This window comes from Pseudophryne corroboree, chromosome 6, assembly GCF_028390025.1.
Source record: "Pseudophryne corroboree isolate aPseCor3 chromosome 6, aPseCor3.hap2, whole genome shotgun sequence".
NCBI lineage: Eukaryota > Metazoa > Chordata > Amphibia > Anura > Myobatrachidae > Pseudophryne > Pseudophryne corroboree.
This window is the reverse complement of record NC_086449.1, coordinates 362,702,333-362,720,611: the sequence shown is the minus strand read 5'-3', so window position 1 is coordinate 362,720,611 and position 18,279 is coordinate 362,702,333. Positions and strand designations below refer to the sequence as shown.

Below are 18,279 nucleotides of genomic sequence, written 5' to 3'. Positions count from 1 at the left end.
ACCCACGAGGAGACAAAGTGTCAAGCAAAAATATCCATCTAGCCTCTGCTTTCAATAGCAATTGACCACGATCTCCACCTCTTTTGAGTGGAGGAATGTGGTCAATGATACGATGTCGCAAAACTGCTATGGAATGTTTAGCGTTTAAAAAGTGTCTTGCTACAGGTTGGTCACTGTGGCCTGAAGTCAGAGCGGCTCTAATGGATGTTCGATGTCCAGCCATACGCTCTTAAAACATACAGTCTGTCTTGCCGACATAATGAAGCCCGCAAGGACAGCTGAGAAGATAGACTACAAAGCGTGTGGTACATGTCACACGGTGTCGAATCTTACATTTTTTGCCGGTAAACGGGTGACAGAAAGTGTCCCCTGTCAGCATATGTCTGCACGTAGTGCAGCCTAGGCACTTGAAGCACCCAGGGCAGGAAGATTTAAGAAATGTGGTGATTTGTGTTCTTTTAATGCTTTCAATATTAGTTTTCACAACAAAGTCACGTATGTTCTTTCCTCTACAGTAAGCCGGCATAATATGTGTGTTAGATAAAGTACTAAGTTTTTTGTTTGTTTGCACTATAGGCCAGAATTGTTTAGTGACTTTATTAACCATAGAGCTCTGTGTGTTAAACTGATTGGTCCAAATTAACCTATCTATGTTAGTAGATTTATCGACAGGAGCTAGTGTCACTCCTTCTCATCATGAGTACTTTGTTTTTAATGGTAATTAAATCTGAATGAGCATATCCTCTCTGCATGAATTTACTAATCATGTTATTACATGCTATCTCTAATTTAGCTTCATCACTAATGATTCCTTTTAGACGAAGCATTTGTGAATAGGGGAAGCCTTTACGAAGGGAAATTGGATGGTGACTGAAAGCTTGTTTAAGATTATTCCTGTCGGTATCTTTAATATAAATATCTGTCTCAATTTTTTGTTCTTTGATGGTGATTAACACATCTAAATAGTTGACACTTTGTTCATGTATGGCATACGTAAATTTAACAGGGGAATTGGATTCATTGTGTGATTCAAGTAAAGATTCCAAACTGCTATGGGGACCTGTCCAGAACAGAAGCAAATCGTCTATATATCTAAGATACAATAAGACAAAAGGTTTGGTTGCCTCATTGGACAGAAACAATGGCCCTCATTCCGAGTTGTTCGCTCGCTAGCCGCTTTTCGCAGCAGTGCACACGCTAAGCCGCCGCCCTCTGGGAGTGAATCTTAGCTTAGCAGAATTGCGAACGAAAGATTCGCAAAATTGCGAATAGAAATTTCTTAGCAGTTTCTGAGTAGCTCGAGACTTACTCTGCCACTGCGATCAGTTCAGTCAGTTTCGTTCCTGGTTTGATGTCACAAACACACCCAGCGTTCGCCCAGGCACTCCCCCGTTTCTCCAGCCACTCCCGCGTTTTTCCCAGAAACGCCAGCGTTTTTTCTCACACACCCATAAAATGGCCAGTTTCCGCCCAGAAACACCCGCTTCCTGTCAATCACACTCCGATCACCAGAACGAAGAAAAATCCTCGTAATGCCGTGAGTAAAATACCAAACTTCTTAGCAAATTTACTTGACGCAGCCGCAGTGCGAACATTGCGCATGCGCAGTTAGCGGAAAATCGCACCGATGCGAAGGAAAATAACGAGCGAACAACTCGGAATGAGGGCCAATGCCTCCTCTATTTGCAACATGTAACTGTTAGCAAAAGAGGGCGATACGTTGCTGCCCATGGAACAACCTTGGAGCTGTAAAAAAAAATTGGTTATTGAACAAGAAATAATTCCTTTGTAAAGTGAGCTGTAACAAAGAAAGAAAAAAAACATTTCTGGTCCGTTGTACGTTGGATTATTGCGAATCAGGATGTCAACCGCTTTCAGTCCTTCTGCATGAGGGATACAGGTGTACAAATTCTGGACATCAATTGTGGCCAGTAAACAATTGGTAGGAACAGTCCCAATAGCTGATAATTTATTGAGAAGAGATGTAGTATCTTTTAGGCAGTGATCGACTTCTTGAATGCATGGTTGTAAATGATAGTCCAAAAATATGGATACCTTTTGAAAAGGGACCCCCTCGCAGAAATTATAGGGCGTGCAGGAGAAAATTGACTATTTTTATGTATTTTTGGTACCGAATATAACATCGGTACAACTGGAAATTTGGTGCTTAATGCTTGACACTGAGTAGATGACAAAAGACCTTCCTGGGTGGCTTGTGATAGAATATTGTCCAACTCCTTTTTAAAATTGATGGTTGGATCAGACTGGAGTTTTCGGTATGTTAGGACATCAGACAGTTGTCGATCCAGTTCAGTGATATAATCAGAGATATTTTGTACCACAATCGCTCCCCCCTTATCCGCCGGGCGGATTACGATGTCATCATACTTGCTAAGGTTATTCAAAGCCTTCCATTCATCCTTCGTGAGATTAGAATTGGGGGGTTTTTCCTTTTTGATGGCAGTTTGTACCTGGTGGTTAACAGTTCTTGTAAATGTTTTAATAGACTGATTTTGAGAAACCGAATCAAATTTGGATCGAACTCTTAGTGCTGATGGTAATGCACTACTACTAGATGAAGCCTAGTCACTCTTTAGTGGTGTTCCGGTTTGGGTGCTCCATGACGCCGAAGCCGGCGCCTCGGCATGACGGAATTTTTTCGTCCGGCGGGACGCGGCGGCCCGCTGGCCCCGTGGACTATCAGACGGAGGTATTTAGGTGAGTAGCACTATTTTGTTTGTTTATCCTGACGAAAATGTGAACAAGACATTGAAACGTTGATATTCCCAGACCGTTGTCTGTTGTTCTTTCATGCCGTGAGTGCCGCCTGTCTGCTGCATCTATTATTGGTATAGCGTACGCCAGTACCACTGGAAGGCACTGGCTGTACAGATTTCTACACTGATACTGAGGACATAGTGAGTGCCGTGTAACTATTCTTGCTATATATATATATATATATATATATATAAATATATATATATATATATATACACACACACACACACACACACACACACGTATACTGGGGCAGTACGGATGGTGTAATGGTTAGCATTACTCCCTTGCAGCACTGAGGTCATGGGTTCGATTCCTACCATGACCCTAACTGTGTGGAGTTTGTATATTCTCCCCGTACTTGCGTGGGTTTCCTCTGGGTACTCCAGTTTCCTCCCGCAATCCAAAAATATACTGGTAGGTTAATTGGATCCCAACAAAAAAATGTAACCCTAGTATGAATGTGTGCGTGTGTACATGTGATAGGGAATATAGATTGTAAGCTCCACTGGGGCAGGAACCAATGTGTATGGCCAAATATTCTCTATGAAGCGCTGCGGAATATGTGTGCGCTATATAAATAACTGGTAATAATAATAATAATAAATATATGTATATACATAGTATACAGGCGGCACTCACAGGCTTGAAAGATTTATAAAACTTTGTCCTTTATTAGGGTCCTAAAGGAATGTTAAGGTTATCAAACCAACATCGATGGTTATGGTAAGGCATCGATGTTGTGCTGTTAGGATGCATTTTGGAGCTTTCAATGATCCTGGAGTAACTAATTGGTAGTCATTTTAAGTCCAGATGGTTCTGTGTAAATGTATAAACCTTTTATACCCCATGGCCCTTGTTTAAGCACAGTGTTATGTGTTAGGCTGTAAGCAGGGTGATAAACCCTAGCAGTGTTTTTAGGAGAGCCCACTTTTTAAGAGTTTTTTACATTTATTTAGTATACCTGTGGTGATGGATAGTTTTTTTATTATCAGTTATGTACGGTTTACGTTTATTCATGTTTTTAACGTTTGATATAGCGAGTATTTGTTTTTCTGGTTGCCATGGTTTCCTATGCTGGCAGCAGCAGCAGGTCCTAACCGGAAGTGTGTACTGTGCTTTGAGACATACACTGGGAGGGCGGATGCATGCTGGTGCAGTTGAGACTGTTTGCTGATGATTGCTTGTTATGAGATGCTATATATACCAGTTTACGTACATGTTTGTATACTTGCTTGTCCCTGACGATGGGAGTTATCCCTGAAATATTGGGACCCTAATAAAGGACAAAGTTTTATAATTCTTTGAAGCCTGTGAGTGCCGCCTTTTTACTATGGATATCTAAGTGAACCACCGGGAAGGCACCACAGCAAGTGTCTGCAGTATAGTGAGTAGAGTGCTGGATCACTCGTTTAAAATATATATATATATATATATATATACAGTCCATGGAAACAGCCCGGCACTCCGTGGTCCCCAAAGGGGTATCGCTCTGGTGCCCTCCTCGGGGTATGGTGGCCCCAATATGCAGAATGTGGGAGATCGGCGGCACTCAGAGGCTTTCACATCCAGATTAATCAAGAAAGAAAGTGCATTTAATGTGCATTAAATGCACTTTCTTGATTAATCTGGATGTGAAAGCCTCTGAGTGCCGCCGATCTCCCACATTCTATATATATATATATATATATATATATATATCTTTTATGTCCTAGAGGATGCTGGGGACTCCAAAAGGACCATGGGGTATAGACAGGATCCGCAGGAGCTTGGGCACACTGAGAAGACTTTAACTGGATGTGAACTGGCTCCTCCCTCTATGCCCCTCCTCCAGACCTCAGTTAGACTTTGTGCCCAGTGAGGGGAGAGAAGTCAGACCTACTTCTACTTAGTTTAAGGGCTCTGCTTCTTAGGCTACTGGACACCATTAGCTCCAGAGGGTTCGATCACTTGGTGCGCCTAGCTGCTTGTTCCCGGAGCCGCGCCGTCACCCCCCTCACAGAAGCCAGAAGAAAGAAGCCGGGTGAGTATGCAGAAGGCAGAAGACTTTAGTGACGGCAGAAGACTTCAGTAACGAGGTACAGCGCAGCGGTAGCGCTGCGCTCCATGCTCCCACACACTTCACCAACGGCACTCACGGTGCAGGGCGCTGGGGGGAGAAAGCGCCCCGGCAGAAGGCTTTTCGGGGCCTCGGCACCGTTTTTCATACCCCCGCCGGCATTTACAATTTAAAAATTTTAGCGGGCTGAAGCGCGCCGGGAAGTGGCGGAGCTTAGCCGCACGGCTCACCAGTGCCAATACACGCGGCTGCATGAGACGCTGGCCCGGGACCTCCAAAGCTCCACTGCAAGTAACGGGGAGCTTATCTGTGGGGGGGGGGGGAGGGGGTCACAGTTTTGTGGTGCATAATTATTGTCCTTGAAGCAGCGCTATTTACATATACTCTTTGGTGGGATATATGGGCGCTGGGGTGTGAGCTGGCATACTCCCTCCGTGTTTCTCTATCCAGGCTTCCTTGTGGGCCTGTCCCCTAGCTGAGGCATTGTGTGTGTGTGTGTGTGTCGATACTCAGTGTCGGCATGTCTGAGACTGAATGTTATTCCCCGGAGGAGGTTGCTGGGGGAGCAGATGCGGGTCTGGAATTGGCTCTGTCGGCGCAGCCGACACCTGATTTACTCACATTGTTAAGTACACTTAATACAAATGTGGCTTCTTTGTCAAAAAGGTTAGATAAATCGGAGTCTCAGACACAGGTGTGGAGGAAATCCTTGGAGGATGCTTTGTCTCAGGTGCAGACCCCATCGGGATCGCAAAAGCAGCCGTATATCCAAGTGGTAGATACTGATACCGACACGGATTCTGATTCCGAGGTTGATTTCACTGAGGCTGCTTTACATCCATGGTTAGATAAGAGTATTCAGTACATGATTGTGGCTATAAAGGATGTTTTACACATTTCTGATGAACCTGCGGTGCAGGAAACAAGGATTTGTTTGTTCAAAGGGAAAAAACCTGAGGTGAAGTTTTCCCCCCTCTCATGAAATGAATACTCTTTGTGAAAAGGCTTGGGAGTCGCTGGACAAGAGGTGGCAGATTCCCAAGAGAATTTACATGGCGTATCCTTTCCCCTCTGATGACAGGGGAAAATGGGAGGCGTCTCCAAATGTTGTCAAAGCTCTATCTCGTTTGTCTAAGAAGGTGGCGCTTCCGTCTCCTGACACGGCAGCTCTCAAGGATCCGGCGGATCGCAAGCTGGAGACGTCTCTGAAGTCCATTTTCGCTAGTACGGGTGCATTGCTCAGACCTGCTGTGGCGTCGGTATGGGTGAGTAGTGCTATTGCTAAATGGGCTGAGAATTTAGCTGCTGATATGGATACCCTTGATAAAGATAATGTTCTTTTGACTCTTGGTTATATCAAGGAAGCTGCAGATTACCTGAAGGATGCGGCGAGGGATGTTGGTCTCTTGGGATCAAGAGCCAATGCCATGGCGATCTCGGCCAGGAGGGCGCTGTGGATCCATCAATGGAATGCTGATGCCGACTCCAAGAGAGCTATGGAGCTCTACCCTTCGAAGGTAATGTCTTGTTTGGGGACGGCTTGGCTGACCTGGTCTCTACTGCGACTGCGGATAAAAGTCGTCTTTTCTTCCCTATGTTCCCACACAACAGAAAAATAAATACAGGCGTGGAAAAGGTTTGTCCTTCCTCGCTTCAAAGGGTAGAGGAAGGGGAAGGAAGTTGCCTGCAGTGTCAGGCGCCCAGGACCAAAAGTCCTCCCCTGCCGCTACCAAGTCCACTGCATGACGCTGGGGCTTCTCTGGGGGAGTCCGGACCGGTGGGGGGCCGTCTGCGGATCTTCAGTCAGGTCTGGGTTCAGTCTGGCCTGGATCCTTGGGTCCTAGAGATAGTATCTCAGGGATACAAGTTGGAGTTTCAGGAGGTGCCCCCTCACCGGTTTTTCATTTCGGCCTTACCAGTGTCTCTTCCGGACAGGGAGGTGGTGATGGCAGCAATAGAAAAGTTGTGTCAACAGAGGGTCATTGTTCCCGTCCCAACGGGGGGAGGGGTTCTACTCGAGCCTCTTTGTTGTACCGAAACCGGACGGTTCGGTCAGACCGATTCTGAACCTAAAATCCCTCAATCCATACTTGAAAGTTTTCAAGTTCAAGATGGAATCTCTTCGAGCTGTGATTTCCAGCCTAGAAGGGGGGATTTTATGGCGTCAATCGACATAAAGGATGCCTACTTACATGTCCCGATATATCCTCCGCATCAAGCCTTCCTCAGGTTTGCGATACAGGATTCTCATTACCAATTTCAGACGTTGCCGTTTGGGCTTTCCACGGCCCCGAGGATTTTCACCAAGGTCATGGCAGAAATGATGGTTCTCCTTCACAAGCAAGGGGTTACAATTATCCCGTACTTGGACGATCTCCTGATAAAGGCGAGGTCCAAGGAACGGTTGCTGAGAAGTGTGAATTTGTCACTGTCGGTTCTGCGACAGCACGGTTGGGTGCTAAATTTGCCAAAATCTAAGTTGATTCCGACCACTCGGCTGCCTTTTCTGGGCATGATTCTGGACACGGAGTTATAGAGAGTGTTTCTTCCGGAAGAATGGTCAGGGAACTTCTGAGGCCAACAAGTGTGTCGATTCATCACTGTACTCGGGTTCTGGGGAAAAAGGTTGCGGCGTACGAAGCCATTCCATTTGGCAGGTTTCATGCCCGGGTGTTTCAGTGGGACCTGCTGAGCAAATGGTCCGGGTCTCACCTGCACATGCACCGGAAGATAAGTCTATCTCCCAAGGCCAGGATTTCTCTCCTGTGGTGGCTACAAAGTTCTCACCTCCTAGGAGGGCGCCGGTTCAGTATCAAGGACTGGGTACTACTGACAACAGATGCAAGTCTCCGAGGCTGGGGCGCAGTCACACAAGGAAGAAATTTCCAGGGGAAATGGTCGCTCCAGGAAGCTTGTCTCCACATAAATGTTCTTGAGTTAAGAGCCATTTACAACGGCCTGTTGCAAGCAAGAAGCCTACTTCAGGGTCGACCTGTCCTCGTACAGTCGGACAACATCACAGCGGTGGCGCATATAAGCCGTCAGGGCGGCTATGGCGGAGGCCACAAGAATCGTTCGCTAAGCGGAACAACACGTGAGCGCCCTGTCAGCATTCTTCCTTCCGGGAGTGGACAACTGGGAAGCAGATTTCCTCAGCAGACACTATCTCCATCCGGGAGAGTGGGCTCTTCACCAAGAGGTATTTGCAGAAGTGACGAAGCGTTGGGGAATTCCGCTGATCGACATGATGGCGTCTCGCCTCAACAAGAAGCTTCCGAGGTATTGTTCCAGGTCAAGGGACCCCCAAGCCAGTGCAGTAGACGCCCTGGTGACTCCGTGGGTGTTCCAGTCGGTGTATGTGTTCCCTCCACTTCCTCTCATTCCAAAGGTACTGGGAATCATTCGACGAGCAAGGGTTCAGGCGATTCTCGTCGTTCCTGATTGGCCAAGAAGGGCCTGGTATCCGGATCTTCAGGAATTACTTGTGGAAGATCCTTGGCCGCTTCCTCTAAGAGAAGACCTGTTATTGCAGGGACCATGCGTGTTTCCAGACTTACCGCGGCTGCGTTTGATGGCATTTAAGTGGAGCTCCAAATCTTATCTCGAAAAGGTATTCCCGGGGAGGTCATTCCCACTCTCCTTAAGGCTAGGAAGGAGTTTATGGTGAAACATTATCACCGTATTTGGAGAAAGTATGTTTCGTGGTGTGAGACTAAAACGGCTCCTGCGGAAGAATTCAATTTTTTGCAGGCAGGCGTCGATGCAGGCCTGAAATTAGGTTCCATCAAAGTGCAGATTTCGGCTTTATCTATTTTCTTTCAAAAAGAATTGGCTGTCCTCCCAGAGGTTCAGACTTTTGTGAAAGGAGTGATGCATATCCATCCTCCGTTTGTTCCCCCTGTGGCACCATGGGCTCTTGAGGTGGTCTTGCAGTTTCTTATGTCTTCCTGGTTTGAACCTTTGCGTAAGGTTGAGTTAAAGTTTCTCACTTGGAAGGTAGTCATGCTGTTGGCTCTGGCGTCTGCCAGGCGAGTGTCAGAGTTGGCGGCCTTATCTCATAAGAGTCCGTACTTGATTTTCCATTCGGATAGAGCGGAATTAAGGACTCGTCAACAGTTTCTGCCGAAGGTGGTTTCTTCGTTTCACATTAACCAACCTATTGTAGTACCCGTGGCTACGGATGTTGTGGCAGTTCCAAAGTCTCTGGATGTTGTGAGAGCTTTTAAAATCTACGCTGCCAGAACGGCTGTTGCCAGGACGACAGAGGCGCTGTTTGTCCTGTATGCTTCCAACAAGATTGGTCATCCTGCTTCGAAACAGACTATTGCACGCTGGATTTGTAGTACGATTCAGCAAGCTCATTCTTCGGCTGGCCTACCGGTGCCGAAGTCAGTAAAGGCCCACTACCAGGAAAGTGGGCTCATCTTGGGCGGCTGCCCGAGGGGTCTCGGCACTTCCGCTTTGCCGAGCAGCTACCTGGTCGGTTTCAAACACTTTTGCTAAGTTTTACAAGTTTGATACCCTAGCTGAGGAGGACCTCATGTTTGCTCAATCGGTGCTGCAGAGTCGTCCGCACTCTCCCGCCCGTGTTGGAGCTTTGGTATAGACCCCATGGTCTTTTTGGAGTCTCCAGCATCCTCTAGGACGTAAGAGAAAATAGGATTTTAGTACCTACCGGTAAATCCTTTTCTCCTAATCCGTAGAGGATGCTGGACGCCCATCCCAGTGCGGACTGTTACTTGCAGTGTATTCTTGCTGGTTAAATTAGTTTATACACGGGTTGTGTAGTTATTGGTTTCAGCTTGTTGCTGTTGTTAATTCATACTGTTATCTGGTTTACTGTTACTTCGGTTGTACGGTATGTTTGTGGTGTGGGCTGGTATGTTGTAGCCCTTACTTTAAACAAAAATCCTTTCCTCGAAATGTCCGTCTCTCCTGGGCACAGTTCCTAGAACTGAGGTCTGGAGGAGGGGCATAGAGGGAGGAGCCAGTTCACACCCAGTTAAAGTCTTCTCAGTGTGCCCAAGCTCCTGAGGATCCCGTCCATACCCCATGGTCCCTTTGGAGTCCCCAGCATCCTCTACGGACTAGGAGAAAAGGATTTACCGGTAGGTACTAAAATCCTATTATATATATATATATATATATATATATATATATATATATATATATATATACACATACACATATACATACATATATAAAAATATTTATTAGTTCCACACTTCTACCACCTACTGTATAACTTGCCGTGGTGCCTGCCAACAATACACACCCAATTCCACCAGCTGGGTAACACTCGCCAAACGATTATTAACCGGGAAAACATTTCTCCATTTCAACGTTTTGGGTTTTAATCACTGCACTTTGCTTTAAGCAGACTATAGCTTGTTACATGCTAGTTATTCATCCTTCATGGGCTGGCGAAATTGCTCTAAAATCAAACATTTGGAAACCCCCCTCCAGAAATCCTGTGTTTGACACTGAAGAGAATGTGGCTCTGTCTTCTATTCTTTGAACAGTTCGCCGGAGGGAGCCAATCTTGATGTGAGGGCTCCAAACTTTCATGGACAGGACCAGGGAAGTCTGCAGTTTGGATTCTCTTTGACCTGTATGATGTTCACAAGCGGGGCTGGCTTCCTATGTGAGTGTCTGTGCGTCTTTGAACACAGCCACTTTCAGCGGCATGATCGGTCTGCTTCTTCACCCCCATTACCTCCCAGGAATGCCCATTAAAATTCTCAGATCACGCATGCGATTCTGTGCTGCATCTATGTGTGCATACAATATGGACACATGTGCGGTGCAATGAGGACACACAACGCAGTCTTAAAATATTGGCCTTTTGACATCAACACTGCGTCCACATCTGAATCAAGTCTTTAGTCTATGTGAGCTGATTTCAGCAGCATTCTTTGTGCACATGGGGGGAGATGTATGAAGCAGTGAAAAGAGTGGAGAAATTGGCCATTGCGATCAATTACATGGTTAGCATTACTGCCTCACAGCGATGATGTCATGGGTTCGATTCCCACCATGGCCCTAATTGTATGGAGTTTGTATATTCTCTCCGTGCTTGTGTGGGTTTCCTCTGGGTATTCTGGTTTCCTCCCACAATCCAAAAAAATTGCTGGTAGGTTAATTGGCTCCCAACAAAAAACAACAACCCTACAGTAACTTGAATGTGTGTGCGTGTACATGTGGTAGGGATTATAGATTGTAACCTCCACTGGGCAGGGACTGATGTGAATGGCCAAATATTCTCTGTAAAGCCCTGCAGAATATTTTTGCGCTATATAAATAACTAGTAATAAATAATAAATGCATTCTATAAAGTTATAGGTACATTTATTGGTAGCAGCTGATTGGTTGCCATGGGCAACTTCTCCACTGGCTCACTACTCTGCTCTTTTCACTGCTTCATACATCTCCCACCATTGTTTCTTGTCAAAACTTAATGTTATCAGAGTGTTGTATGCTTTAAGTGGTGTGGATCATTAGGTCTACAGTCAATAGGTGTACCACTAATGGTTGACATGGAAATAGATAGAACAAAAAAGGTTGGCACAATTTTTTAAAAACATTTTTTGGGGGTTGTTTTGTAACTTTTCTGCCACAAAAAGCCCCATTAGTGTGTCCCTCGCATGGGGAACAAGCTTCTGGCAAGGTTATTATTCCCAAACGTAGTCCATGTGGATAGTAAAGTAAGAAAGAAAGAAAAAAGTGTCGACCATTGTCATGTCGACCTTATAGGGGGGTACTCACGGAGCGATATTCTAAGCATTCTGACTAGATTGCTTAGAATATAAGCATGATCGCTCCGTGTGTAGCCCTTACAGCGATAGCGATGCACAGCCCCGCGCATCACTATTGCTGCTGCTAGATTGGCCTGCCGTGCAGGATAAATCTAGCGGGTCGCTCACTTCACCTGCTGGGTGAAGTGAGCGGCCCCCTGTCTCCCCCCGCACGCTCAGCACAGATTGCGCTGTACTGAGCGGCAAGAGAGATGTGTGCTGAGCAGTTCGCTCAGCACACATCTCTCCCCGCATCGACCCGTCTATATGGGCCTTAAAAATGCAGATTTAATTTTTTTTTGATGAATTCATAAATCATATCCTTTCCTGCCCTCTGAATGTGCTTATATGGTTATTATTAATGCTGGGGCAAATAGTTTGGGTTTCCCACCTTAAGAGCTAACCAGTACAGGCTATTTCCAGCTGGCCTGTTCATAGTATAACAGGGAAAAGCCACTATCACAATGCCTCAATAAAATATGTGCGGTTGTCCCAAGGACCGCATCTGATCCCCAAGAGAAACCAGCCTAGCTCTTCCCAAAATGTTGGTACCTGCAGAATGAAAGTGCCAGCATTCCTTGGCAGCTAGTGCCACAGAGTTGATTTCTCACCCTCCATGCAATCAGATGCCAACTGCTCTGATTGGCTGGCCACTTGCTTTTTTTTGTAGACTTTTTTTTATTTTTATTTGCTGACTTTATTCTTGCTCTGAATAGGCAGGGGTTTACTCCTGTGCTGGTCATACATTAGTACGACTCATATTAGATGTGAGTCGTACTAATGATCCCCCCTGCCAGCCGCCGGGCATGCAAAAGATTGTATGGTGGTTTTGCACCGTACAAGCTATCGTACCTCCTTAATTGCCGGGGGCCTGGGATTGGTTGATCATATGTGTAGCACATATGATCAGCTAATGCGATGTGGGGCCATGCATCGCATTGTATTCTCACCTTTTAACGTGCACAATGTGCATGTAATGGGTCGAATGATAGGTCGATATCGTGTATTCGTAAAGTATATTGACCTAGTGTATGGCCAGCATTACTTTGATAGAGTGATCCTTCGCGGCAAGCCTCCCTGTTATATAGTATTACCATACTAGGCTGCTCTAGCCCGGTACTAGTAGCGACTTTTATGGAAGACCCCATAACTAATCCAGACTAAAAAAACTGGTGTGGGTACAAAAAAATGTTGGGATGTGTGCTAAGTTTTAATCAAGTGTATTTATACTTTTTAATGTCAAACTCCAGTCATTATCATCAAGTTGATAATGACTTGCATATCTGTGGCCGAATACAAGTTACACAGCACTTAGAGTTTCTGGCAATTAAACATACACGTGTTAGGTCATAATTCTGCTTTATCGGTTTTATGTTCCACTCACAAAATTGCAGACTGCTATAAATGAGTCCCTTAGAATAGTGGTTCCTATACTTTATTGAATCATGGCACCCCAGAGTTTCTGCATTTTTTTCACGGCACCCCTAGGCCAAAAGTTTGAGAAATGCAGCAAAAAAAATATTAAATATTAAACTAAATTGTGTTTATGTGTCGTCTTTAAATTCAGTTATGTGGTTGTTGACAAGGTTGCTCTTCAGTCCATTATCATTTTATGATTAGCTGCCACCAGTACTGGTTTTACCTATCACATTGACCTTACATCATTTTATTTGATATTGGATTACCAACCCATGACACCCCTGTAAGTGGTCTGAGGCACCCCAGGGTGCTTAAGACACGCAGTTTGGAAACCACTGCCTTAGTGCTTTAATAAATTGCCTTTTCTTGTGTTTCATTGAGATAATAGTATAAAGCCTGCCTCCATAGAGTTAGATACTAAGGAAACAATTAATGATTCCCTGCAAGCAATTATAGTGCTCTGAATGTCCAGCCGCAACTGGAATATTTGAAGGCCAAAACCCTTCTTGATGTAAGCTGCCTCTCACTCTCACTGGTAGAGTGACTCTGGTCAAAATGGTAGTTCAACCCAAACTCCTATATATTTTCCACCACTTCCCAGTGTATCTTCTCGTGTCTATTTCGTAAAGTGAAAGGTCTAGTCACTTTTTTTTTTTTTTAATTGTGTAATTTTTATTGGAAATTTAAAAAGTTACACCCAGACATTAAAGAGGCATATGAATTGTAAGGCAAACATGAGGAATAATACAGGAGGGCATAAACAGTGTATAAATGACAAAATAAAGATTAGCCACCAAGCCATCGGACATGGGAAATGGAACAATAGCAGGATATAGTAAAAACAATGACATACAGAATACCCCAAATCAAACTCTGATAACTTAATCACCACCCGAAGGCGCCATTCGGGTGTACACATGAGAGAACCAGATTTATAGTGGGGCATAGGTGACATACCATAAATGAAAATATAAATAACTCGCATCCATCAGAATATCAAAACAAAAAGCATCACATTCCCCCACACCCCATATACCCTAACCTACAAACAAAACAAATACACAAAATAAAATAAAGACACCCAAAGCAAACCTCCAAAGAACCCCCCTCCCTGTATAACCTAACTCCAACCTAGGCATACCTGGATCCCCATAAGAACCCCATCCCTAACTACACTACACCTAAATGCCTAACATCCCTCCACCCACCAACCCCATAACACAGGTTAAGTATACCGTATAATTGACAGGGGCAGCTAAAATAAATGTCCATAAACTAAGTGGAGCAGGTTATACCCGCAGAGTAGTAAAGTAGTATGCAAATACTGAGTTAGCTGAGCTTAAAGACAGAATATAAATATAAATGGCTGTGGAACTAAAACAAGCGACCACAGACTAATTATGGCAAGCTTCTCCGACAAAATGGTAAAAAGTGCACACGTTCTTAGATACAAGGAGCCGGAAACAGACATAATACTAATGTAAAACTATATAAAGGGCCATACACCAGTTAGAACAGGATTCTCTCGGAAAGTAAGTGTTACACGCAAATATTTAGCTATAATGAGCACGAGGATAGCAGAACAACAAAACTGTAGATAGAGGATAAGCACACGATATACTGTAAATGAAAGGGGCAATTAAATAAAAGACCATAAACTAAATAGAGCAGGTTACACCCATAGAATAGGTTTCCTTCTGCCAATCTTATTTTCTGCAAATCCCTTCTAGTCTGGACAGCACACGCATGGTCCATAGATAACAGCTTGCTAATTTTCCTTTTCTACATACAAAACAGAAAACAATGAGACAAACTCCTGTCTGGGCATAGAGAATCCAAAATAAGGAATATTTTTTAATGAAATACTAAACAGAAACTTTGTCCCCATTTATATGCGTTGTTTTCATTTGCTAAGTTGCAGGTTTGGAGTATCACAGTCGTCAGAGGATTCCTCTCGCAGTGACTTGGAGAATGGGGAGCCTGAAGGTAGCCCTGCATCTGATGAGGAAGAGGAGGAGGAGAGTCGTAATGTAGAGATGCCTCCAACTCTCCGGCTCAGTCCCATCAGCAGTGGCTCTCCGACACAGAGAGAGGATACAACTGCAGGAGGTATCAGTTGAAACTAAAATAGAAATATTGAGAGATTCTTGTTATTTGGGGGTCATTCCGAGTTGTTCGCTCGTTTCCGATTTTAGCTATACTGCGATTAGTCGCTTACTGCGCATGCGCAAGGTTCGCAGAGCGCATGCGCTTAGTTATTTTACACAAAAATTTGGTATTTTACTCACGGCTTAACAAAGCTTTTTCATCGCTGTGCTGATCGTAGTGTGATTGACAGGAAGTGGGTGTTTCTGGGCGGAAACTGGCCGTTTTATGGGAGTGTGCGGAAAAATGCAGGCGTTCGAGTTGCAAAACGCAGGAGTGGCTGGAGAAACGGGGGAGTGGTTGGGCAAATGCTGGGTGTGTTTGTGACGTCAAACCAGGAACGAAAAGGACTGAGCTGGTCGCAATGGCTGAGTAAGTCTGGAGCTACTCAGAAACTGCTAAGAAATTTCTATTCGCAATTCTGCTAATCTTTCGTTTGCAATTCTGCTAAGCTAAGATACACTCCCAGAGGGTGGCGGCTTAGCGTGTGCAATGCTGCTAAAAGCAGCTAGCGAGCGAACAACTCTGAATCACCCCCTTTGTGTATAAAGGCATGCATCAATGGATTTTCACATTTTGTAATAAACAAGAATCATAAAATTTAAATCGCACATTTTAAAAATAACTCTTTTCTATATACTGTAACTCTTTATAACTTTCTTTTGTGGCATTAGAGACTGGCTGGACAGCGGTGTTTGAGCCAGTGAACTCCAAGCCTCCCACTCCTTCTGTGGCTTTAGATGTTGGGTCCAGTGTATGGGATGTACCTGTTCCTGAGACATCCACGCCTGAAGAAAAGGGATGGGCCAAATTTACTGACTTTCAGCCTTTCTGTTGGTAAGTAGTCCAGTACTTTGTTACATGGTGCTGCTACATTGCACCAGTTTCCCATGGATTATAGTCTAATAAACATTTAATAACCAAAAATGATTTAAAACTGATTTTTTTATAATCTTGTATGTCTGTTAAACAAAGAACAACCCTGTTGTAGCTACTGTTTGTGCACAAGTGAATTTTACATAGATTTTATTTGTTGGAAGATGAGGCTTTTTTATAGCATACTGGAATAAATATATTCAATCATAAAATGTCGACAAGAATGACAAAACAAATGGTTTTATGGTTCTCATCATTACTTATATAATTAGGGCAATCCAAAATTTTTTTCCAGTGTAATGATATCAAACACTTAGGGTGGAATTCAATTGTTTGAAAAGTCAGTTGGGTGTCTAATAGACAGGAAACAACAGACACACAACCGACTTTTCAAACATTTGAATTCCCCCTTAGACTTCCTTCCCTCTTCTTTTCTTTCCTTTCCTCCCTTCCCTCCTTAATTTGTATTTTTTCTCTTACGTCCTAGAGGATGTTGGGGACTCCGTAAGGACCATGGGGAATAGACGGGCTCCATAGGAGACATGGGCACTATAAAGAAACTTTAGAATGGGTGTGCACTGGCTCCTCCCTCTATGCCCCTCCTCCAGACCTCCGTTTGATACTGTGCCCAGAGGAGACTGGGTGCACTACAGGGAGCTCTCCTGAGTTTCTCTGAAAGTAAGAATTTTGTTAGGTTTTTTATTTTCAGGGAGCCCTGCTGGCAACAGGCTCCCTGCATCGTGGTACTGAGGAGAGAGAAGCAGACCTACTTAAATGCTAGGCTCTGCTTCTTAAGCTACTGGACACCATTAGCTCCAGAGGGTCGGAACGCAGGTCTCCCCTCGCCGTTCGTCCCGGAGCCGCGCCGCCGTCCTCCTCACAGAGCCGGAAGATAGAAGCCGGGTGAGTATAAGAAGATAGAAAACTTCAGAGGCGGCAGAAGACTTCAGATCTTCTCTGAGGTAACGCTGCGCGCCATTGCTCCCACACACAACACACAAGGCAGGCACTGATGGGTGCAGGGCGCAGGGGGGGCGCCCTGGGCAGCAATTTTAAACCTCTAGGACTGGCCAGACATTATCTCTGGCTCTGAGGGCTGTATATAGAAAACCCCCGTCAGTTTTTAAAGAAATCGAGCGGGACCGAAGCCCGCCGCTGAGGGGGCGGAGCTTGATCCCTCAGCACTAACCAGCGCCATTTTCTCCACAGCACACCGCTGAGAAGCTGGCTTCCCGGACTCTCCCCAGCTGAACACGGTGACAGAGGGTTTTAAAGAAGGGGGGGGCACATAATTTGGCGCAGTATATATATCATAAAAAGCGCTATATATATCTGGGATTTTTTTTCCAGGGTCATTGGCGCTGGGTGTGTGCTGGCATACTCTCTCTCTGTCTCTCCAAAGGGCCTTGTTTGGGAACTGTCTCCAGATTAGAGATTTCCCTGAGTGTGTGGGGTGTCGGTACGCGTGTGTCGGCATGTCTGAAGCGGAAGGCTCTTCTAGGGAGGAGGTGGAGCAAATGAGTGTGGTGTCTCCGTCGGCAACGCCGACACCTGACTGGTTGGATATGTGGAATGTTTTAAATGCAAATGTGAATTTATTACACAAAAGGCTGGACAAAGCGGAGTCCAGGGAATGTACAGGGAGTCAAGCCCTGACTTTCACTATGTCGCAGGGACCATCTGGGTCTCAAAAGCGCCCACTATCCCAAGTAGTAGACACTGATAGCGACACGGATTCTGACTCCAGTGTCGACTATGATGATGCGAAGTTGCAGCCAAGGTTGGCAAAAAGTATTCATTATATGATTATTGCAATAAAAGACGTGTTGCATATAACAAATGACGCCTCATTATCAGATGCAGTCCTTTCGGTCGCATAAATCCAAGAGAGTACGGGGATCTTCCTTTCTTGCCAGAGGTAAGGGCAGGGGGAAAAAGCTGCCAACTTCAGCTAGTTCCCAGGAGCAGAAGTCCTCCCCGGCTTCTACAAAATCTACCACATGACGCTGGGGCTCCGCTGGGGGAGTCCGCCCCAGTGGGGGCACGTCTTCGACTTTTTAGCCACGTCTGGATTCAATCACAAGTGGATCCCTGGGCAATAGACATTGTTTCCCAGGGTTACAAGCTGGAATTCGAAGAGGTGCCTCCTCGCCGGTTTTTCAAATCGGCCCTACCAGCTTCTTCCCCGGAGAGGGAAGTAGTTTTAAA

The 18,279-nt window shown here is 45.1% G+C and overlaps 1 protein-coding gene across 5 annotated transcripts in view; it reads left to right on the top strand.

Annotated features, from left to right (window-relative positions):
• Positions 1-18,279, top strand: part of PPP6R2 (protein phosphatase 6 regulatory subunit 2) — a 355,372-nt gene that overhangs the window by 279,859 nt on the left and 57,234 nt on the right. For 3 of the 5 annotated variants that reach the window (XM_063926668.1, XM_063926666.1, XM_063926670.1), the window contains exons 19-20: positions 14,966-15,159; positions 15,870-16,032. In XM_063926668.1, coding sequence (XP_063782738.1) covers positions 14,966-15,159; positions 15,870-16,032 — 357 coding nt within the window. The remainder of the gene's footprint in view (positions 1-14,965; positions 15,160-15,869; positions 16,033-18,279) is intronic. The other 2 variants (XM_063926667.1, XM_063926669.1) reach the window with 1 other exon arrangement.